Here is a 23,309-nt window from a genome sequence, read left to right as displayed (position 1 = left end):
CAGCTTCAGAATATGGAAGATTGTCTTTAGATGGGCAACGCACTATAGTATCATCTACATCAAAAACATCTTTGCGCAAAAAAGCAAAAAAAGTGGACATTCACAAAATCTCACACGGAGAAAATTGTTTCATCAAATGAGTTTACATTACTGTTGTTGTTTTTGTTGTTGTTGTTCAGCTTGTTGTGTTGTTTTTTGGGGTTTTTTTGCAGGATCTCGATGAGGAAATGCCTCAGAAAAGTCCAGAGACCGAAAGTCCCCCATCAACAAAAGAAGTTGTTGAACAGGTATATCTTAATGGAAGAAAGATTTTCATCTTGCACTGTACATCGTAATCAAACTATCCAGAGAGGTTCATGACAATGTTTTGCCACCATTACTTTGTATTAACAGTAGGATGTTTCATTGTCCGAATTTCAGATATCCTCCTGACTGTTAGATTATCTGTATTTTTAATGTAGCTCTCTTCCATGCATGATCTGCAGAAGAAGACAAGTGAGAAAATCCAGACAAGTCCAGTGCTTGATGTACTCACCGTGGTTGGAAAGGTAGGTTAAATCCAGTATGCTAATCAGTGTCAGAATTTGTAGCACAAAGTTAAGTCTAACAACATGGTCATTGGTGCAGTGTGAGAGCACATTCATATTCATGTAGTGGGCTTACATGGACAATGGTATGTGAGGACAATCTCACAAGATGCTTTTCAAAGTGTGGGTCAGTATAACATCTGAGTGTGTGTGTATGTGTATTAAGCCATAATCCACCCAAATATGACTTGGGAGGACTGTATAGTGTTTTAAAGGTTCCTTCCTCTGGTGGGGGGATGGTAATGGAATCACTTTGGTCTGTATGAATACCTGGACAACCTGAATTTTATCTATATGTTAGCTTAATTCTTATGGTCAGTATTGTTCGACACGTCAGGATGTAGACCAAGACACCAGTCATAATTATGTTGCAAGAAAAGATCCTATTTACAATGAATCAGTGCAAATTCATCAGCTACAAAGGCACAGCATCTCCCTGCAAAACGCTTCTGGCCACCTCTTTCAGATAGCATGGGACCATTCTAGGACATGGACTGTCAGAGATTTAAAAAAAAGTATCAAATTCATCAGTTACAATTAACCAAGATAATTATAGTTTTTAGTCGTCTGCAGATTGCAGTCAGCTAACCAGTCAGTTGACTAAAAACACATGTATAGTACATTTTCCTCCCTACCAAACATTCAGAATCACCTTCACTTAATGTCACACAGAGAACATCATTTTGTCAAACTATTTTTAACTTTTGCAGGCTCTCGATGAGAAAATAATTCAGGAAACTCCCAAGACCACAAGTTCCACATCAACAAATGAAACTGTTGAACAGGTATATCCATATCTTAATGGAAGATAGATTTTCATCTTGTACTTTGCATCTTACAAACTGTCCAGAGAGATTCATAATAACATTTTCTTGGTATTGTACCTCTCTTTTATACATTATCTACTACAGATGACAAGTGACAATAGCCAGATTGAAATGGCTATGAGCAACTTGAGCCAGGCAAGGCCAGTGCTTGACCTAGTCACCAGAGTTGAAAAGGTAAATTACATTTATTTTTCCAATTAATGTCATTACTTGAGGCACAATATTATGTTTTCTAATGTGGTCATTTTTGGAGTGTGTGTGTTCATTCACATTCATGTAATGTGGATTATGCGGACGATGGTTTGTAAGGACAATCTCACAAGATGTTATTCAAAGTGTAGATCAGTACAACATCTGAGTGTGTGTGTATTAAACTGTGAACCACCCAAATATGACTTGGGGGGACTGTAGCATTTAAAGGTTCCTTCCTCTGGTGGGGGGATGGTAATGGAATCACTTTGGTTTGTATTAACAACTGAACAACCTGCATTTGATCTGTATGTTAGTTTAATACTTATGGTCAGTGTTGTTGGACACATGGCAGGATGTAGACCTAGACCCAGGATTTTCAAATGTAAAGAAAGAATCAAATATCAAATTCATCACTTACAATTAACTTAGAAAATTATAATTGTAGTGGTGTGCAGACTATAGTCAATTGACCAGTCGGTCACTTCTATAGTGTATTTTCCTTCCTACCAAACATTCAGAATCATAGCCATGATGACCTTCACTTAATCATACAGAGAACATCCTTTCTTGAAATGAATTATAATACTGTCATCTTCTTTTTGCAGGATCTTGATGAGGAAATGCCTCAGAAGAGTCCAGAGACCACAAATTCCCCATCAACAAAGGAAGTTGTTGAACAGGTATAACTTAATGGAAGAAAGATTTTCATCTTGCACTTTACATCATAATGAAACTATCGAGAGAGGTTCATAAAATGTTTTGCCACCATTACTTTGTATTAACTGTAGGTTGTTTCATTGTCCAAAATTCAGATATCCTCCTGACTGTTAGATTCTCTGTATTTTACTGTATCTCTCTTCCATGCATGATCTGCTGCAGATGACGAATGAGAAAAGCCAGATTGAGAGGACTGTGAGTGACCTGAACCAGACAAGTCCAGTACTTGATGTACTCACTGTGGTTGGAAAGGTAGGTTAAATCCAGTGTGCTAATCAATGTCAGAATTTGTGGCACACAGTTAAGTCTAACAGCATGGTCACTGCTGCAGTGTGAGAGCACATTCATATTCATGTAGTGTGGCTTACATGGACAATGGTATGTGAGGACAATCTCACAAGATGCTTTTCAAAGTGTGGGTCAGTATAACATCTGAGTGTGTGTGTGTGTGTGTGTGTGTGTGTGTATTAAGCCATAATCCACCCAAATATGACTTGGGAGGACTGTAGTGTTTAAAGGTTCCTTCCTCTGGTGGGGGGATGGTAATGGAATCACTTTGGTCTGTATGAATACCTGGACAACCTGAATTTTATCTATATGTTAGCTTAATTCTTATGGTCAGTGTTGTTCGACACATGTCAGGATGTGGACCCAGACACCAGTCATAATTATGTTGCAAGAAAAGATCCTATTTAGAATGAATCAGTGCAAATTCATCAGCTACAAAGGCACAGCATCTCCCTGCAAAAATCTTCTGGCCACCTTTTTAAGATAGAATGGGACCATTCTCCCAAACTGATTTTCAGATTTAAAGAAAGAATCAAACATCAAATTCATCAGCTACAATCAACTTACAAAATCATAGTTCTAGTGGTCTGCAGACTATAGTCAATTGACCAGTCGGTCACTTCTATAGTGTATTTTCCTTCCTACCAAACATTCAGAATCATAGCCATGATGACCTTCACTTAATCTTACAGAGAACTTCCTTTCTTGAAATGAATTATAATACTGTCATCTTTTTTTTGCAGGATCTCGATGAGGAAATGCCTCAGAAGAGTCCAGAGACCACAAATTACCCATCAACAAAGGAAGTTGTTGAACAGGTATATCTTAATGGAAGAAAGATTTTCATCTTGCACTTTACATCATAATGAAACTATCCAGAAAGGTTCATAATGTTTTGCCACCATTACTTTGTATTAACAGTAGGATGTTTCATTGTCCAAACTTCAGATGTCCTCCTGATTGTTAGATTCTCTGTTTTTTTACCGTATCTCTCTTCCATGCATGATCTGCTGCAGATGACAAGTCACAAAAGCCAGATTGAGAGGACTGTAAGTGACCTGAACCAGACAAGTCCAATGCTTGATGTACTCACCATGGTTGGAAAGGTAGGTTATATCCAGCGTGCTAATCAATGTCAGAATTTGTGGCACACAGTTAAGTCTAACAATATGGTCATTGGTGCAGTGTGAGAGCACATTCATATTCATGTAGTGTGGCTTACATGGACAATGGTATGTGAGGACAATCTCACAAGATGCTTTTCAAAGTGTGGGTCAGTATAACATCTGAGTGTGTGTGTGTGTGTATTAAGCCATAATCCACCCAAATATGACTTGGGAGGACTTTAGTGTTTAAAGGTTCCTTCCTCTGGTGGGGGGATGGTAATGGAATCACTTTGGTCTGTATGAATACCTGGACAACCTGAATTTTATCTATATGTTAGCTTAATTCTTATGGTCAGTGTTGTTCGACACATGTCAGGATGTGGACCCAGACACCAGTCATAATTATGTTGCAAGAAAAGATCCTATTTAGAATGAATCAGTGCAAATTCATCAGCTACAAAGGCACAGCATCTCCCTGCAAAAATCTTCTGGCCACCTTTTTAAGATAGAATGGGACCATTCTCCCAAACTGATTTTCAGATTTAAAGAAAGAATCAAACATCAAATTCATCAGCTACAATCAACTTAGAAAATCATAGTTCTAGTGGTCTGCAGACTATAGTCAATTGACCAATCGGTCACTTCTATAGTGTATTTTCCTTCCTACCAAACATTCAGAATCATAGCCATGATGACCTTCACTTAATCTTACAGAGAACTTCCTTTCTTGAAATGAATTATAATACTGTCATCTTCTTTTTGCAGGATCTCGATGAGGAAATGCCTCAGAAGAGTCCAGACACCACAAATTCCCCATCAACAAAGGAAGTTGTTGAACAGGTATATCTTAATGGAAGAAAGATTTTCATCCCACACTTTACATCGTAATGAAACTATCCAGAGAGGTTCATAACAATGTTTTGCCACCATTATTTTGTATTAACAGTAGCATGTTTTATTGTCCAAACTTCAGATATCCTCCTGACTGTTAGATTCTCTGTATTTTTACCGTATCTCTCTTCCATGCATGATCTGCTGCAGATGACAAGTCACAAAAGCCAGATTGAGTGGACTGTAAGTGACCTGAACCAGACAAGTCCAATGCTTGGTGTACTCACTGTGGTTGGAAAGGTAGGTTAAATCCAGTGTGCTAATCAATGTCAGAATTTGTGGCACACAGTTAAGTCTAACAATATGGTCATTGGTGCAGTGAGTGCATATTCATATTCATGTAGTGTGGCTTACATAGACAAAGGCATGTGAGGACAATCTCACAAGATGTTTTTCAAAGTGTGGGTCAGTATAACATCTATGTGTGTATTAAGCCATAATCCACCCAAATATGACTTGGGAGGACTGTAGTGTTTAAATTATCCTTCCTCTGGTGGGGGGATGGTAATGGAATCCCTTTGGTCTGTATGAATACCTGGACAACCTGAATTTGATCTATATGTTAGCTTAATTCTTATGGTCAGTGTTGTTCAACATGTCAGGATGTGGACCCAGACCCAGGATTTTAAGATATGAAGAAAGAATCAAATACCAAATTCATCAGTTACAATTAACTGAGAAAATTGTAGTTCTAGTGGTCTGCAGACGATAGTCAATTGACCAGTCGGTCACTTCTATAGTGTATTTTCCTTCCTACCAAACATTCAGAATCATAGCCATGATGACCTTCACTTAATCTTACAGAGAACATCCTTTCTTGAAATGAATTATAATACTGTCATCTTCTTTTTGCAGGATCTCGATGAGGAAATGCCTCAGACGAGTCCAGACACCACAAATTCCCCATCAACAAAGGAAGTTGTTGAACAGGTATATCTTAATGGAAGAAAGATTTTCATCCCACACTTTACATCGTAATGAAACTATCCAGAGAGGTTCATAACAATGTTTTGCCACCATTATTTTGTATTAACAGTAGCATGTTTCATTGTCCAAACTTCAGATATCCTCCTGACTGTTAGATTCTATGTATTTTTACCGTATCTCTCTTCCATGCATGATCTGCTGCAGATGACAAGTCACAAAAGCCAGATTGAGTGGACTGTAAGTGACCTGAACCAGACAAGTCCAATGCTTGATGTACTCACTGTGGTTGGAAAGGTAGGTTAAATCCAGTGTGCTAATCAATGTCAGAATTTGTGGCACACAGTTAAGTCTAACAATATGGTCATTGGTGCAGTGAGTGCATATTCATATTCATGTAGTGTGGCTTACATAGACAAAGGCATGTGAGGACAATCTCACAAGATGTTTTTCAAAGTGTGGGTCAGTATAACATCTATGTGTGTATTAAGCCATAATCCACCCAAATATGACTTGGGAGGACTGTAGTGTTTAAATTATCCTTCCTCTGGTGGGGGGATGGTAATGGAATCCCTTTGGTCTGTATGAATACCTGGACAGCCTGAATTTGATCTATATGTTAGCTTAATTCTTATGGTCAGTGTTGTTCAACATGTCAGGATGTGGACCCAGACCCAGGATTTTAAGATATAAAGAAAGAATCAAATACCAAATTCATCAATTACAATTAACTGAGAAAATTGTAGTTCTAGTGGTCTGCAGACGATAGTCAATTGACCAGTCGGTCACTTCTATAGTGTATTTTCCTTCCTACCAAACATTCAGAATCATAGCCATGATGACCTTCACTTAATCTTACAGAGAACATCCTTTCTTGAAATGAATTATAATACTGTCATCTTCTTTTTGCAGGATCTCGATGAGGAAATGCCTCAGAAGAGTCCAGAGACCACAAATTCCCCATCAACAAAGGAAGTTGTTGAACAGGTATATCTTAATGGAAGAAAGATTTTCATCTTGCACTTTACATCATAATGAAACTATCGAGAGAGGTTCATAACAATGTTATGCCACCATTACTTTGTATTAACTGTAGGATGTTTCATTGTCCAAAATTCAGATATCCTCCTGACTTTTAGATTCTCTGTATTTACTGTATCTCTCTTCCATGCATGATCTGCTGCAGATGACGAATGAGAAAAGCCAGATTGAGAGAACTGTGAGTGACCTGAACCAGACAAGTCCAGTACTTGATGTACTCACTGTGGTTGGAAAGGTAGGCTAAATCCAGTGTGCTAATCAATGTCAGAATTTGTGGCACAAAGTTAAGTCTAACAGCATGGTCACTGCTGCAGTGTGAGAGCACATTCATATTCATGTAGTGTGGCTTACATGGACAATGGTATGTGAGGACACTCTCACAAGATGCTTTTCAAAGTGTGGGTAAGTATAACATCTAAGCGTGTGTGTGTGTATTAAGCCATAATCCACCCAAATATGACTTGGGAGGACTGTAGTGTTTAAAGGTTCCTTCCTCTGGTGGGGGGATGGTAATGGAATCACTTTGGTCTGTATGAATACCTGGACAACCTGAATTTTATCTATATGTTAGCTTAATTCTTATGGTCAGTGTTGTTCGACACATGTCAGGATGTGGACCCAGACACCAGTCATAATTATGTTGCAAGAAAAGATCCTATTTAGAATGAATCAGTGCAAATTCATCAGCTACAAAGGCACAGCATCTCCCTGCAAAAATCTTCTGGCCACCTCTTTCAGATAGCATGGGACCATTCTAGGACATGGACTGTCAGAGATTTTTTAAAAAAGTATCAAATTCATCAGTTAGAATTAACCAAGTTAATTATAGTTCTAGTCGTCTGCAGATTGTAGTCAGCTAACCAGTCAGTTGACTAAAAACACATGTATAGTACATTGTCCGTCCCACCAAACATTCAGAATCACCTTCACTTAATGTCACACAGAGAACATCATTTTGTCAAACTATTTTTAACTTTTGCAGGCTCTCGATGAGAAAATAATTCAGGAAACTCCCAAGACCACAAGTTCCACATCAACAAATGAAACTGTTGAACAGGTATATCCATATCTTAATGGAAGATAGATTTTCATCTTGTACTTTGCATCTTACAAACTGTCCAGAGAGATTCATAATAACATTTTCTTGGTATTGTACCTCTCTTTTATACATTATCTACTACAGATGACAAGTGACAATAGCCAGATTGAAATGGCTATGAGCAACTTGAGCCAGGCAAGGCCAGTGATTGACCTAGTCACCAGAGTTGAAAAGGTAAATTACATTTATTTTTCCAATTAATGTCATTACTTGAGGCACAATATTATGTTTTCTAATGTGGTCATTTTTGGAGTGTGTGGGTTCATTCACATTCATGTAGTGTGGATTATGCGGACAATGGTTTGTAAGGACAATCTCACAAGATGTTATTCAAAGTGTAGATCAGTACAACATCTGAGTGTGTGTGTATTAAACTGTGAACCACCCAAATATGACTTGGGGGGACTGTAGCGTTTAAAGGTTCCTTCCTCTGGTGGGGGGATGGTAATGGAATCACTTTGGTTTGTATTAACAACTGAACAACCTGCATTTGATCTGTATGTTAGTTTAATACTTATGGTCAGTGTTGTTGGACACATGGCAGGATGTAGACCTAGACCCAGGATTTTCAAATGTAAATAAAGAATCAAATATCAAATTCATCAGTTAGAATTAACTTAGAAAATTATAATTGTAGTGGTGTGCAGACTATAGTCAATTGACCAGTCACTTTTATAGTGTACTTTATTCCCTACCAAACATTTAAATCTCAACCATGATGACGTTCACTTAATCTTACACAGAGAACATCCTTTCTTGAAATGAATTATAATATTGTCATATTTTGTTTGTTTCTTTGCAGGATCTCGATGAGGAAATGCCTCAGAAGAGTCCAGAGACCACAAATTCCCCATCAACAAAGGAAGTTGTTGAACAGGTATATCTTAATGGAAGAAAGATTTCCATCTTGCACTTTACATCGTAATGAAACTATTCAGAGAGGTTCATAACAATGTTTTGCCACCATTACTTTGTATTAACAACAGGATGTTTCATTGTCCAAACTTCAGATATCCTCCTGACTGTTGGATTCTCTGTATTTTACCGTATCTCTCTTCCATGCATGATCTGCTGCAGATGACAAGTCACAAAAGCCAGATTGAGAGGACTGTAAGTGACCTGAACCAGACAAGTCCAATGCTTGATGTACTCACCGTGGTTGGAAAGGTAGGTTATATCCAGCGTGCTAATCAATGTCAGAATTTGTGGCACACAGTTAAGTCTAACAATATGGTCATTGGTGCAGTGTGAGAGCACATTCATATTCATGTAGTGTGGCTTACATGGACAATGGTATCTGAGGACAATCTCACAAGATGCTTTTCAAAGTGTGGGTCAGTATAACATCTGAGTGTGTGTGTGTGTGTATTAAGCCATAATCCACCCAAATATGACTTGGGAGGACTTTAGTGTTTAAAGGTTCCTTCCTCTGGTGGGGGGATGGTAATGGAATCACTTTGGTCTGTATGAATACCTGGACAACCTGAATTTTATCTATATGTTAGCTTAATTCTTATGGTCAGTGTTGTTCGACACATGTCAGGATGTGGACCCAGACACCAGTCATAATTATGTTGCAAGAAAAGATCCTATTTAGAATGAATCAGTGCAAATTCATCAGCTACAAAGGCACAGCATCTCCCTGCAAAAATCTTCTGGCCACCTTTTTAAGATCCAATCGGTCACTTCTATAGTGTATTTTCCTTCCTACCAAACATTCAGAATCATAGCCATGATGACCTTCACTTAATCTTACAGAGAACTTCCTTTCTTGAAATGAATTATAATACTGTCATCTTCTTTTTGCAGGATCTTGATGAGGAAATGCCTCAGAAGAGTCCAGAGACCACAAATTCCCCATCAACAAAGGAAGTTGTTGAACAGGTATAACTTAATGGAAGAAAGATTTTCATCTTGCACTTTACATCATAATGAAACTATCGAGAGAGGTTCATAAAATGTTTTGCCACCATTACTTTGTATTAACTGTAGGTTGTTTCATTGTCCAAAATTCAGATATCCTCCTGACTGTTAGATTCTCTGTATTTTACTGTATCTCTCTTCCATGCATGATCTGCTGCAGATGACGAATGAGAAAAGCCAGATTGAGAGGACTGTGAGTGACCTGAACCAGACAAGTCCAGTACTTGATGTACTCACTGTGGTTGGAAAGGTAGGTTAAATCCAGTGTGCTAATCAATGTCAGAATTTGTGGCACACAGTTAAGTCCACCAACATGGTCATTGATGCAGTGTGAGTGCGTATTCACATTCATGTAGTGTGGCTTACATGGACAATGGTAAGTAAGGATGAACCGACCAGAAGCATTACAAATTGTAAGTCTTTATAACATTTGAGTGTGTGTGTGTGTGTGTGTGTGTGTGTGTGTGTGAGAGAGAACATCCTTTCTTGAAATGAATTATAATATTGTCTTGTTTTGTTTTGTTGTTTTTTGCAGGATCTCTATGAGGAAATGCCCCAGGAAAGTCCAGAGATCACAAATTCCCTATCAACAAATGAAAATGTTGAACAGGTATATCTTAATCGACGATAGACATCTGAGTGTGTGTATATTAAGCTATGAACCACCTAAATATGACTTTGGAGGACTGTATTGTTTAAAGGTTCCTTCTTCTGATGGGGAGATGGTAATGGAATCACTTTAGCACTTACAAATGTCTATACACCTTATACTGGGTCTGTATTTTAGTTCAATGGACATGTTAAGTGTTTGCAGACCTTTTTCATGGATGTGGGCCCTGTCACCACTCGCAAATGTATTGCAAGAAAAGGTCATATGAGTTTGACAGTATTTATTTGGACATTGTTAGGCCTGGATAGTCTAATAACATAAGTTCCAGAGTGTAAATAGTATAACATCTGACTGTGTTAGATAACAGTGAATGATACTGATGATTTTTCATTGTTTAATTTCTTATTTGTATTTTATAAACAGTTAACATTTTGAATTTGCTGATGCACCTTTAGGTTTTAGTCGTTTTAGTGTTATATAACAATAACTACCAGCCCTTCCTTTGGAAAAAGACAAGATGTATGTATGTATCCTTGTTCTTGCAGGTCAGCATTACAAATCAAGTCACCGCAAGTCAGTTGGCTCCAGGTGTCAACATTGAAACGGTAAACTGTCCATAATGTTGGCATTGGACTAAAAGCATTTTATTCTCTTATCAGACTTGGTATACATCAGCAAGTGAATATGAAATATTTTGTTCCTTAAACTGACAAGCAAATGTTACACTGATCTGTTGCCAACAGTGTGTACAACATCACCTGGTGTGCACAACAGTATCCTCCTTAGACAAGTGCTTGCAGTGTCTGGGACCTGTATCCTCCTTCAAATGGCTTGGCTATAAATGCAAAGGTGAGATATTTAATGAACTGATGGACAGGCACTAAGTAAATGCATATCTTGAGATTTAATGTACAGTCCTAAACAAAAGTTTACATACACAAGGTCGTGTATATCATGGTAGTCTTGGCAGGAGCACTGAGTGGCACCAATTGTCATGCTCTTTTCAAGTTGCCGCTGTTTTATTTATCCTAGATTGCTGCTGTGTTCTGATAGGAGAACAACTTAACACAGTGATCCATAATGTTGAAATTAAATTCATATTCAAAATCCATTACAGTTTGTTCACAGGTCTGGCATAAATCCTGTATCCGTCAAATTCCAAATGAGCCAAACCTTTCACAAGTGAGTGTCCCCTTAATGTTTCTTGAACCTTTACACTGTCTACAGTCTCCATCAGTGCATATAATAAATACCTTTCTCATCATTTCAGGAGCAACAGTCTGCTGAATGTTCTGGGGATCAATTATCATCAGATCAGTATATCAAGAGACTACGTTTAGAACAGGAGCCACAATCAGATGATGATGAACACTTTTCTGATGAGGATTACATACCAGACACAACAGATGAAGAAGATGAAGATTTAGATGCAAGGATGCCCTTTATGTCTCATCAGTTGAAAGCCCAACAGCCAGCAATATTCAGTGCTACAACATCAAATGTGGGAGACACAAGCATCCCAGTTGTACCTAGTACATCAAAATGTTGGCCACCTCTTGAGGATCATATGAGTTCCAGTGCTGTTGAAACGTCCGATTCAGCAAATGGTGTCAAACAGTCATCAAAGGATAAACCAGAGGGTGAAGAAGAGCTTCAGAGACCAGAATCAGCGCTTCTGACTATGAGCTCTAAAAATTATTGTTATGTCTGTGGTAAACCACAAAGCAAAATTTCACGCCACTTGAAAACGCATACAACACATGCTGAAATAGTTCATGCATTTTCCCTCCCTGAGCACTCCAAAGAGCGTAAAATATTATTGGAAAAAATGAGAAATAAGGGAAATTTCCAACATAACACTGCAGTTTTACAAGATGGGACAGGGCCACTGAAAGTGAAAAGAAAACCAAAAGTTTCAGATGTGACAGGAAAGTTCATTCACTGTATGTATTGCCAAGGATTGTTTATTCGTAAGGAACTGTGGAGACATGTCCGCAGATGCTCCTGCAAGCCAGAAAGTGAAGACTTGGATAAAGAACCTGGTAGAACCAGAGTACTGGGTTTAGCTGCAGCTCAAGAGTCTGCATCCTGTCAACAGATCTCAAGTGGAGTGTGGAAGCTCCTTAGTGTCATGAAACAGGATGAGGTAGCCTCAGTTGTGCGAAATGACCTCTCTATTATTCAGTTTGCCCAGTCACTCTACAACAGACATGGACAAGACCCCACAAAGTATGAATACATGCGACAGAAGCTCCGTGAAGTGGGGCGTCTGATGTTATGTCTGCGGACAGAATTTTCTATACATAACCTGGAGGAGGCTGTCAAACCTGCTAACTTCCAGAGAGTTGTGCAAGCAGTGAAGAAAGTTTCAGGTTTTGATGAAGAAAATCTCTGTTTCCAAACACCAAGCCTTGCGCTGAAATTGGGACACACACTACGCAAAATTTGTGACATCATCCACTGCCGGGCCCTCATGGCTGAAGATGAAGAATTGATCAAGTCCACTGAAACATTCAAGAAACTGCACACCTCCAAATGGTCAGAGTTAGTGTCTCACAGGGCCCTGAGTACACTGAGCGATGCAAAGTATAACAAACCATCTACATTACCCTTCACTCAAGATGTTCAGATTCTTCACAAGTACCTGGAGAAAACTGCAGAAAGAGCTGTCTGCGACTTGAATGAGGAGACCACCACCCAGAATTATGCTCAGCTTGCAAAAGTTACTCTGGCACAAATTATTGTGTTCAATCGTAGACGAGCTGGAGAGGTTTCAAAAATGCGCCTCAAAAGTTTTCAGGAGGGAGACACCACAAAGCTTCATGAAGATGTTGCCATGGGGTTGTCAAAGATTGAACAAAAGCTCTGCAACTATTTCAGAAGAATTGAAATCATGGGGAAAAGAGGCAGAAAGGTTGCAGTTCTGCTCACACCAAGTGTGGTGGATGCTCTTTCGCTACTGACCAGTAAAAGAACCGAATGTGGCGTTAGTGCCACAAATGTCTTCCTGTTTGCAAGACCCAAGTCAATGACCTACTACAGAGGACAGGACTGTTTGCGTATTCATGCAAACCAGTGTGGAGCAAAGCACCCTGAGCACCTCAGGTCCACACAACTCAGGAAACATGTTGCCACACTTTCACAAGTCCTCAATCTAAAAAACAACGAACTTGATCAAGTTGCAGACTTTCTGGGTCATGACATCCGTGTTCACAGAGATTTCTACAGATTACCAGTTCCCACCACACAGCTGGCCAAGGTTTCCAAACTGCTTCTGTCAATGGAAAAAGGACGTCTTTCTGGTCTGCAAGGGAAATCCCTGGATGAGATTGAACTTGAAGGTTTGTACAGAAATTAGCATTTGTAGATATTAATCTAATATTATTTGAGGGTTTTGTTTCTTTTTCTGTATGCTAAGTCAAGCATTGGGACTTTGATAAATGTTCTCAGCACAGATTACATTTTATGTACAGTATAAGGAGAGGGGTACTGCTCAAAAACATTCAATTTGAAGACCACAGTAGGCCAGGTGATAGACTTTCCGATGGCATGGTTTTGCAACAGTTTCGTATCACCGTGTTGTGTGATCATTTTTCAAAATTATAATGTACCAAGTCCATATTTATGAACAATTTCAAACGAGTGAGCCTCTAAAACCAGGATTTTTGCTTTTTGTGCACAAGTAATCCATTGTGCACAATATAATGACACTGACAGGCTTCCAGTAATCTTCCCATCCAGTAGGCTTCTTGAGTTTATGGCAAACTAAAGAAATTGCAGAATTAAATTATGATACAAGTCAATGCCTAAAATATACTTTCCAAATGAATTTCTGTATTTAATACTGAGTTACTCATATGAACTCTACTAATACCTATTCTCAGATGAAATTGCGTTAAGTGATGCTGGGGCCCAGGATAGTGAGAGCGAGTCAGATGACAACGGCACAGCATTCACATCAGAGTGTGGAAATAGTGAGCCTGTGGACGCTGCATCAGTCTCTGCATTAGCAGAGGAGGCTCATGGCACTGAAGGTTTTGGTAAGGTACCTCACCACATAGTTACAGTTGTGAGCATAACTGTACATGCACTAAAGACCATGTATATCAATGACGTCTTGAGTTTCCAGTAACTCCTATCCCTCTAAATATTCTATGATGAAATCATTGAAACGTGTCATCACAAAAAACAATCATGCACTTTGTTCTTTCATAGATTTATTGTAGATCTTTTGGAATTCAGACAGTATCTGCTGGGTCATAAATATACATACAGCAATGCCAATATTTCATTTAAAGTCTCTTGGACATTTTCATCTCAACTAGGAGATTTTTGGTAGCTGTCTACAAACTTCTGGTTGTATCTTTGACTACTCCTCATGACAGAATTGGTACTGTTAAACAAAATATTTTCTATTATTTTTTTTCAAATTAATTGATTTGATTTAAGTCAGGACTTTGGGAAGACAGTTCTAAAATCCTAATTTCACCCTGATTGAACCATTTCTTTACTACTTTTGACATGTGTTTGGGATCATTGTCTTGTTGAAATATCCAACTGAGTCAAGATCAACATTTTGGCTAATGATTTTAGGTTTTCCTGGAGAATGTGGAGTTCACCCTTTTACATAATTCCATTTACTGTCAAGCACCAGTTCCACTGGCAGCAAAACAGCCCTAGGGCAGAATACAATCATCATCATGGTTGACGATAAGTTTGGTGTTCTTAGGCTTCACCTTTTTTCCACATAATATATTTAGGGTCATTGTAGCCAAACAGCACAATTTTTCTTTCATCTGACAACAGAACTTTCTTCCCGAAGGCCTTTTGTTTCTCCATGTGATCAGCAGCAAATTTCAGTCAAGCCTTAAGATTCAGCTTCTCGAGGAAGAGTTTTTCCTTGCATAGCTACGTCTCATCTCATGGCAATCGTAATCACTCACAAGAATTTCAGAGGGCATGCAACTAAAAACATTTTTGATTAACACAGCTTTTTACATCATCAAAACTGATAGGTCAAGTTGCTGTATGTATATTTTTGACCCAGCAGATTTTGTCATATTTCGAGAAGACCTTTAATATGTAAGAACCAGAAAGCACAGTTGCTTTTTGTCACCAAGATACATGGGTTTCAATCATTTTATTTGAGAAAATTTAGAGTTGTAGGAGTCACTGGAAACTCAAGACTGACATGATATGCATGGACTTTACAAGTGCTTGAAAACTTTAGTTCACGAATGCATGTCTCTTGATTTAAAAAAAAAAAAGTACTTTTTTCAACTTCTGTCATATTATGCTTAACAGGACTGGCATCATCGGTGTCATCCACGGTGGATGAGACCACCCTATCCCCTGAAGGTATGGCAAGTATTTAAGCAACATGTTAAGTATGACGCAATGGATAAAAAAATATAGAGCTAGTAAGAGACTGAGCAACAGACATTACCAGATGTTGCCATGAGGCAAGGAAATGACAAAACTAAAACAGTGGGTAATTAACTGCTTTTTAGAATGTCCAGTGTCCACAGATATGAAGTCCATTTTGAGAGAGTTTTGGAGCTAAAACTTTGAAAATATAGTCTCTTTTTGTCTTGAATCTGGAGCAAGGAAGAACAAAATATTATTATGCAAGGTATTGATATTGTGGTGTGTCATTTTCCAGGGTTTTGATACTTTTCAACTTTAATTTTCCCTAGTATAGGTTGGAATTTCAGCAGTCATAGTCTTCCTTCCAGCACCCTAGAGCAATGTGATACCCCTGATAACTGAACATTATTATTCAGTCTGCCTTTTTGAAAATAGGAGCCTAGGCCACTTACCTTCTTCTTCAGCCTGATGGCCTCCTCCTCCTCCACCAGTGTCCACCAACAAATTCCTAGGTTGCTCCAGTGACAACGACCTAAAACTCTCTGACCACAGCTCTTAACATCCTCTTCTGCACTGAAGGCTTTTGCACAGATGTCAACCTTGTGATTTACCTTCTGGAAGAACTTCAGCACAGTAGTGCTGTGAACATCCATACACCTGCCCAACACTTCTCACTCTGGGCAACTCCAGAAAAGGAGATACTACAGCTCCTCTCCAGGAGTTCAGTTATAGAACCTTTGCATTGTGTGGAAGTGAGTCCAGATATTTCTAGCTGGTACTGCTCCACCTCACACACCAGCTAAATTTCTTTCCCTACCAGAGAGGTGGTGTTTCACATCCCCAGAACCAATCTATGATGCCCGGGTTCAGCATTTGTTCAAAGTTTCCATCAAAGGAACAAATAAACAGTAATTTATGGAATTAGGTGCATTCAGGTTGTAATGGCTCAAACGGGCCAACACATTTGGTTTCTTTGTGTGACAGTGTTTTTCTACTTTTTATGTCTTCCAGGAAAAGATGCTGGTCAAGAACGGGATTCCAGAAGAGTATCAAAGAGAATGTGGTCTAAGGCTGAGGTTGCTGCAGTAATGCGACATTTCAGAGATCACATATCTAAAGGAAAATTGGCCACCAAAAATGAATGCAGTCACTGCAAGCTGGTAGAAGACCCTGTGTTAGCCCAGAGAACAGTGCAAAATATCAGGGACTTTGTGAGAAACCGAGGAACAGCTGCAAAGAGACAGGCACAGAAGCAAAAGCTTTAGGTTCATTTGCAGTTATTGTCTTGTGTTGTAATGATGCTGTTACCTTAATATATTTCATAACAGCTCCAATTTAATGCACTTGTTTTATTTGTGTCCACACACTTTTTCATACATTTTTGTATTTTAACTGTTGTGTGTTTTAAGTTGTGTAGACAGCTGTTAAAGTGCAAATTTACTTTTTTTGGATATTAAACCAACTGTTCCATTAATGTTGTGTGCAGTCAGGTCTGGTGTATAAGGTGGGTGTATATTTATGCTAATGAGATGCTGACATCATTGTCCCTTTAAAGTTCCCATAGTGGTTTTTTTGGTCCTTATAAGTCACACATTTGTCAAGAAGAGAAATGTCTTCACAAACCACCATAATTTTAGGTAGGTGTGTATGGAGTTTTGTAGCTCGTACCTGAAACCTAAAGTGAGCTAAATTTTTTTCAGATTTTTTGCAGCATTTTAATCCAACTCCTATTGCTCTGGAACCTTGGGAAAGGGTAGCCAGCCTAAACCACCACCGGACGGGTTTGGCGAAACTGTCTGGCTAAACCATATAGACCCGTATGTGTGTGTGTGTGTGTGTGTGTGTGTGTGTGTGTGTGTGTGTGTGTGTGTGTGTGTGTGTGTTTGTGTGCACAAAAAAACAGAAAGGCCAGGAGTACAGAGCATGCCCAAAACAAACCCTCATTCTCCCCCCGATGGAATTTCCTGCTCCACACACACACTCGGCCCTTTACACACTTAGCACTGCACACAGCTGTTTTCATCTCGTCAGCTGACCCTCATTTTCTGTTTAGTAAGAGGATAAGTGGTGTTTGATCTGTCTTATTACTACAGTGTCTCCCAAAAGTCTGGAACGACCTGTGGAGGAAATACTAAAAATTGGGTCCTGGTTTTACTTTGAGTTTGTTTTTTGTTGTTGCTGTTTTACAATACACTGTTTGAATTTGTTTCATCCATTACATATAAGTTGTATTTGCAACTTCAAAATTAATTTATCGTCCTCTTCAGATGGAGTAAAATTTCTACTATCAGTCACGTGAACGAAGCAGTGTGGAAGTTTTTGATCGTCATTTTTAACAGATAAGAGGAAGACAACAAATGCAAGACAAAAGTAAAATAGGTGAACATCTGTAGAAGTCCTTACAGTTGGGGAAAAGACAGGAAGGATGGGAATAATATTCTATGTATGCTAGTTGAGCAGAAAATGGCTTTAATACAAAATAAAAAGTTTTAAACAGTGTTCTTTTGTAATAGTTTTCTGTTTAATAGGAAAAACGCCATATAAAATAAACCAAGGAATCACAGTATTTGTCCTAACCACTAGATCAAGATGTCCTTTAAATTTTGTTTTAATGTGTTTTTTTTTTAGCCATGCTAGGAGCCTCTTTTAGGTTTGTAAAGATGTTTGACCTCTCATTCAAGAAGCTTCTTTAGTTCTGATTGACTGACGAAGTGAGAAATGAAACGCCTTCATGAATCTAAAAGACAAATTCCGCTGCTTTTTACTGAAACTGATAGGATAGCATGACCTGTATGACTGACAATCTACACAGATTTCATTTTACACAGTTTCAGTATCTGGTTTATAAGTTTCTAAGGAAGCACCAATCCAGTACCTTAACTTCACTCAGGGCATCTTTCTATGCTGTTTCTTTGTTCCCTTTTTAAAATCTGTACAACTCCCAGAACCAAACTCACTGCATTTTATACAAGGGAACATGAAGCCAGGTATTTATGAAGATATCTTATGAAAACATTGACGCTGTATTAATCAGTCACCTCATAGCTGGTACTCTTTCTAAGATCCACGGATACAGGCACACCCATTCGCTTCACGCACCTGGACTGTCCACTCGTTTGTAGTGGTATGGGTTGATGCACACATCCTTCTGCTTGGATCCGAATGGGTACTCGCAGCATTCCAGCGCTTTCAGCTCGTGGTGGGACTGCAGGTCAGGCCAGCGCCACACCCGACAGTAGATGACATGCGGCAGACCTTTCCTGTGCGACACCTGCAGCCTTCCGTCCAGTGAGCGAGGGATTGTCACACAGTTACTGGGCTGACCGGGGCAGCTGAGAGCTCGCTCCAGCTCCTCCATGGCTCCCTTCTTCTTTTTCAGTTTCTTCACCAGAGCGTCCACGGCCTTCTCCGCCCATTTCTCTTCCTCATCTCCCTGCTTCCAACCCAGCAGCCGTTTGACCGCCGGGCTGGTGAAGGAGAAGAGCGAGGTGACATTCATGTTGGACAAGCCGCCCTCCTCCCCTCTCCTGAAGGAAGCCTGAGCAGTGGTGAGACACTGTCCAGTCTCAGAAGTTTCAGATAGTTTCAGATAATCCTCAGCTTCCTTGATGAAAGACCAGGTCCTCTTGACAGTCACTGGAAGAAAGAACAAGAATCGGCATGTAAGTTGAAATATTTCATACAAATTTTTGCAGATCAGTCCTATCTAACGTCTCCTTTCTCTCACACAGATGCAGCAGCTATGAAACATGAACGTTCACTTCTCCTCCTTTTACTACAGCAGCAGCACTGACGTCTGACACAAGCCCTGACAAAGTGAACGCTGATGTCACCGTTACAGCTGGTATGGACAAGTCAGTCACGGCTTATGGGAAACTTTCAAGAGAGTCACACAGGACACCCTGCTGTGAACATCAGCTCTGAGCAGACATTCCTGTCGTATGGCTCGTCACATTACCACCGATCACTAATCTCGTTTACGGCAAAGGACTCCACATGCTATGTGCAGCCCACACAACCGTCGGACAAAGACTGTAGAGGAATTTGCCGTTCATCACATGTACTGGACTGTCTATCAAACGGCTACACTGCAACGAATACAATGAATGACTATATTTATTATTTATTGTCTAATACTCAAGAAGAAATGTATGTTAAGTTCAAATAATTCAGCTTATAAAATAAGAAGCAGTAGAAAACAGTGAATCTACACAGTTTTTGTCAGTTAAATCATCCATTGTTAAATGAGTGCAAACTTCAAATTTAGACATTTTTTGGTGCTCTTCCACTAAACCAGCAGATCCACAATATTATATGGGACAAATGAACATCTGCAACATGTAATACAATCATGAATGGAAATTTTTAAGAAAGCTTTTATCCGATTGATTATTCTGTAACACAAACAGACAGCATTCCATGCCCTGATACGACTGTTATGAATGCTGTCATGTGACATAACTGTTTTGACGGCTTATATGACGTGACACGAGTCGCTCCGGTGTCTTAGTTTATGATCCACTGTTCCACTGTGATGCTGTATCGCACAGTCATTAGGCATTAAGGATCACAGAAGGCTCTCACACGGTGAATGCTTTTTGGTCGCCAATACAGAACCAGAGTTTAACAATACGAGGCTCCTGCTGGTGCAACCAGATACTATAGCTCATCTACAACAAATTTTATACATGAATGTCCTTTGTCTTTTCTGCATTATCGGTCAATATGTTTTTAACTGGTAAAAATATTAATGAGCAAAGAAATAAAAGCAATTACTCAATTAGCCATCAATCATAAACATGCCTAAATGGATTTCAAAGTAAATGCTTTTAAGTTCAACCTTTGATAACTTCATTAATCCAATATCAGTATTGCTGTTGATGAATTTTCTGCTGGTCGACTCATCAATTAATCAACACCAAATTCCATGTGTTTAATTGTGGAAATGCAACATCATAGCTTATAGCTATATTTTGCATCAGTGTGATCAGCCACCTTGTTTTTTTTTTCTGGTGTTGCATAGTCTTGACTAAAAACATTGTAGTTTTATCTATATTTAATTGCTTCCCAGCTTAATTTTCTGCAGATGTAGCGCATCATAAATATAAAACAATACTGTATTTAATCTGCAAGGTTTTATGCAGATAACCAACCACTCTATCACTTTTTGTAGATCAAAAAACTGTTGGATAATTCTGCATGTGTACAATTTGAAAAGGCCATCTTTCAGATTTCAGAGGAAGGAAACTTTCAATGAGCAACCTACTGAGGCAAATGTTCTATAAAGCTCCAGCACCACCAACCAACAAACACTGGTTTTGGGAAAGAATCTGGCAACGAGCAGGACAATAAAAAGGAAGTTCCTGTGGACCCCAGGATAAATGTGCCCATTCACTGGGGTCCCACAGGAGCAATTCAGAAGCCAGAAGGTACACACATTCTAGCTTTTAAAAGGGAAAACAAGAGTGCACTGAGCACTCCCTGTTCCACCTTCTTTTCAAGTTTCGCCTGAATGCAATTAGGGAGATAAAACACAGTTAGGGTTGAGGTTTGGCTGTGGATAAATGTTCAGATGCAATCCCAGAATCAAATAAACAGTGTGTCAGAAATCCTCCAGCGTTTATCCATACTGAGTCATGGGTGAGGATGCATCACTCTCTGACAGTAAAGCCCACAGTATATTGGATTTCCTGCAAGCAGGAACAAATACATTATTAAGACTGGTCTGTAGTTATTCCTGGCCCTTCAGATTATGGGATGAATAGCGATTTCTATCTTTGTCAGCTACTGCATGTGTAGGATGCATCATACCGGCGAACAGGCAGGGAAGTTTGATGTGAACAGGTGCTGTTTACAACGTGTGTTTGTGTTTGTGTGTGTGTTGTAGAGCGCCTGGATGCTTACTACTGCCAACCACACTGACTGGAAAGCTGCAAATTGCAACTATAATTAGCTTAACCGTTTGAATAACATTGGCACATCTATAAAGTGATACTGAACTACAAACATAGGAGGGAAGGGACAACTGGGTGGACTACAATGTGTGGGAGATCAAAGGAAAATACTGTATATATCAACACTGATTTTTTTTTTTTTTGGCTCAAGATCCCTCTAAACTCTCTTAAGGGAACTATTATGAAAATACTGACAACACTTCTGTTTGCTGCAGGTTTTTCCACAAGTACAGGGCAACAGAGAAAAAGACCATCCGCTCAACTGTTATCTGCATTTCCTTGCTCTCTCACCATGAGCTCTCTTTCCACTGTAGCGCAACTGCGAATGTTTATGAGCCAGAAAAGTCTTGGGTGTGGCCTCCATTCCCAGTTGTTCAGTCACTGAAGTCGCTGGATTTCTGTGATGTTGCCTCAAACTTCATATACAAACAATTCCTTCAATAGAGATGAGCACTGACACAATTTTACCACTTCAGCAGTAGTTAATCTGAGTAGCTAGCCTGTTATTTCCTCAAATAATGAAATGACTGTTTGGTTTATAAAATGTCAGAAGATAGAATATTATTGACAATTTCCCAGTGTTCAAGGTGATATCTTAAAGCATCTTTTATTACAGTCTAGCAATAGATAAGTAAATGAAAAAATATAGAACAAAAAAAGACAAAGGGTACAAGGTTCACACACAACATGTTATGTAATAATCAAAAAACAAACACATACATTGCCTTGTACATGCAGCAGAAAAAAATTTATGTAAAAAAAAAAAAGTAAATGTCTGATCATACATCAACTAAGTAAGACTGTTGACATGACTAGAATTTTGATATCTACATTTAACGCTTTTCATGTTTGGATCCTGGAAGCTATGACACATTTGTCTTGGTCCCAGAAAGATAAAAAAAAGTCATATCTTTTATTGGTGCTGGCTGGCTGCTGTGGTTATGATATAAATTTGTCAGTTGACTTGATTTTAAAATGACTTGGAAGTCTCTGTGACCTTGTCTGATGCAAAACTGACTCAGTACATCTGCATACCAAACAAATCACGCACATCTGAACTGAGAGCGGAGCGTAACAATACTGCACACGAAAACAGCAACATCATGACTGTGTCCGGGTAACCACCCAGACATATAAAAAGTCGTTCTGATCCACATCCAGCCACAGAGCTGCTTTGATGGCCTCTCTGTGACAGCACAAGTTCAGGACTCACTGCACAAAGACAAACTTTAATCCTTTTCAGACGGATGACTCCAGAAAGCTCTCCAGCCTAACATCTGGAGCAGACCGAACAATCCTCTGCTGTCATTCAGCTGCAGCTGGAGGCCATGTCTCTTGGATATTTCCAACAGTGACGGTCAATAATACGTGACTGTTATCCCGACCACATACTTATTTAAAGGGCCTGATAATGTACAGTGTTACTGCTTTGGACAATGCTAGTTTGGAGTTTTCTGCGAGGTAATAAAGGCGTCAAAGAGCCTCGCTCTTCCTAAATCTATGTATAGACTGAGATGTATGCATGACATAACTGACTTTCTGTGCAACAATTTTCTGAACAATTCTCAAAAAAATGCGTATTAAACAGACTGGTGTTCTCATGCAAGAACTTTTTGAAAGATCTTGAATTTAGGACTTTTCACTTGGAGAAAAAAACTGAGCCTTGGTTGTTACTAAATACCCTGATAATGGAGTAAACTTACATTTTATCCGGCTTTTCATCTTAGTATAAGGAGAAAGGGAAAATGCTAATTTATAAGCTTTTATTTCTGGAATGAGAGTG

The 23,309-nt window shown here is 39.1% G+C and overlaps 2 protein-coding genes and 2 long non-coding RNA genes across 4 annotated transcripts in view; 3 read left to right on the top strand and 1 right to left on the bottom strand.

The window, feature by feature from the left end:
- The window catches only part of smad1 (SMAD family member 1), a 57,710-nt gene that overhangs the window by 29,585 nt on the left and 4,816 nt on the right, over window positions 1-23,309 (bottom strand). The window contains exon 2 of the mRNA XM_023262235.3: window positions 18,672-19,208. Within this exon, the coding sequence (XP_023118003.1) occupies window positions 18,672-19,071 (400 nt within the window). The 5' untranslated portion in view covers window positions 19,072-19,208. The remainder of the gene's footprint in view (window positions 1-18,671; window positions 19,209-23,309) is intronic.
- On the top strand, window positions 1,235-2,286 carry LOC129348774 (uncharacterized). Its single transcript, XR_008601468.1, has 3 exons — window positions 1,235-1,372; window positions 1,499-1,588; window positions 2,212-2,286. It is a non-coding gene; the product is annotated as an uncharacterized LOC129348774 (long non-coding RNA).
- Window positions 7,312-8,547, top strand: LOC129348775 (uncharacterized). Its single transcript, XR_008601469.1, has 3 exons — window positions 7,312-7,630; window positions 7,757-7,846; window positions 8,475-8,547. It is a non-coding gene; the product is annotated as an uncharacterized LOC129348775 (long non-coding RNA).
- LOC118469983 (uncharacterized) lies at window positions 9,739-17,046 on the top strand. Its single transcript, XM_055010134.1, has 9 exons — window positions 9,739-9,845; window positions 10,131-10,205; window positions 10,751-10,810; window positions 10,949-11,054; window positions 11,323-11,387; window positions 11,476-13,546; window positions 14,090-14,245; window positions 15,510-15,563; window positions 16,584-17,046. The coding sequence occupies exons 1-9, from the start codon at window positions 9,756-9,758 to the stop codon at window positions 16,835-16,837; spliced, it is 2,931 nt and encodes a 976-aa protein (XP_054866109.1). The 5' UTR covers window positions 9,739-9,755; the 3' UTR covers window positions 16,838-17,046.

This window comes from Amphiprion ocellaris, chromosome 4, assembly GCF_022539595.1.
Source record: "Amphiprion ocellaris isolate individual 3 ecotype Okinawa chromosome 4, ASM2253959v1, whole genome shotgun sequence".
Classification (NCBI taxonomy): domain Eukaryota; kingdom Metazoa; phylum Chordata; class Actinopteri; family Pomacentridae; genus Amphiprion; species Amphiprion ocellaris.
This window is presented reverse-complemented; position numbering and strand designations above follow the sequence as displayed.

Coding starts and splice junctions, on each gene's coding strand:
- LOC118469983 (XM_055010134.1), top strand. CDS start 9,756: ATGACGAATGAGAAAAGCCAGATTGAGAGGACTGTGAGTGACCTGAAC. Junction 10,811..10,948: donor CAGGTGTCAACATTGAAACG/GTAAACTGTCCA, acceptor TGTTGCCAACAG/TGTGTACAACATCACCTGGT. Junction 11,055..11,322: donor GCTTGGCTATAAATGCAAAG/GTGAGATATTTA, acceptor AATCCATTACAG/TTTGTTCACAGGTCTGGCAT.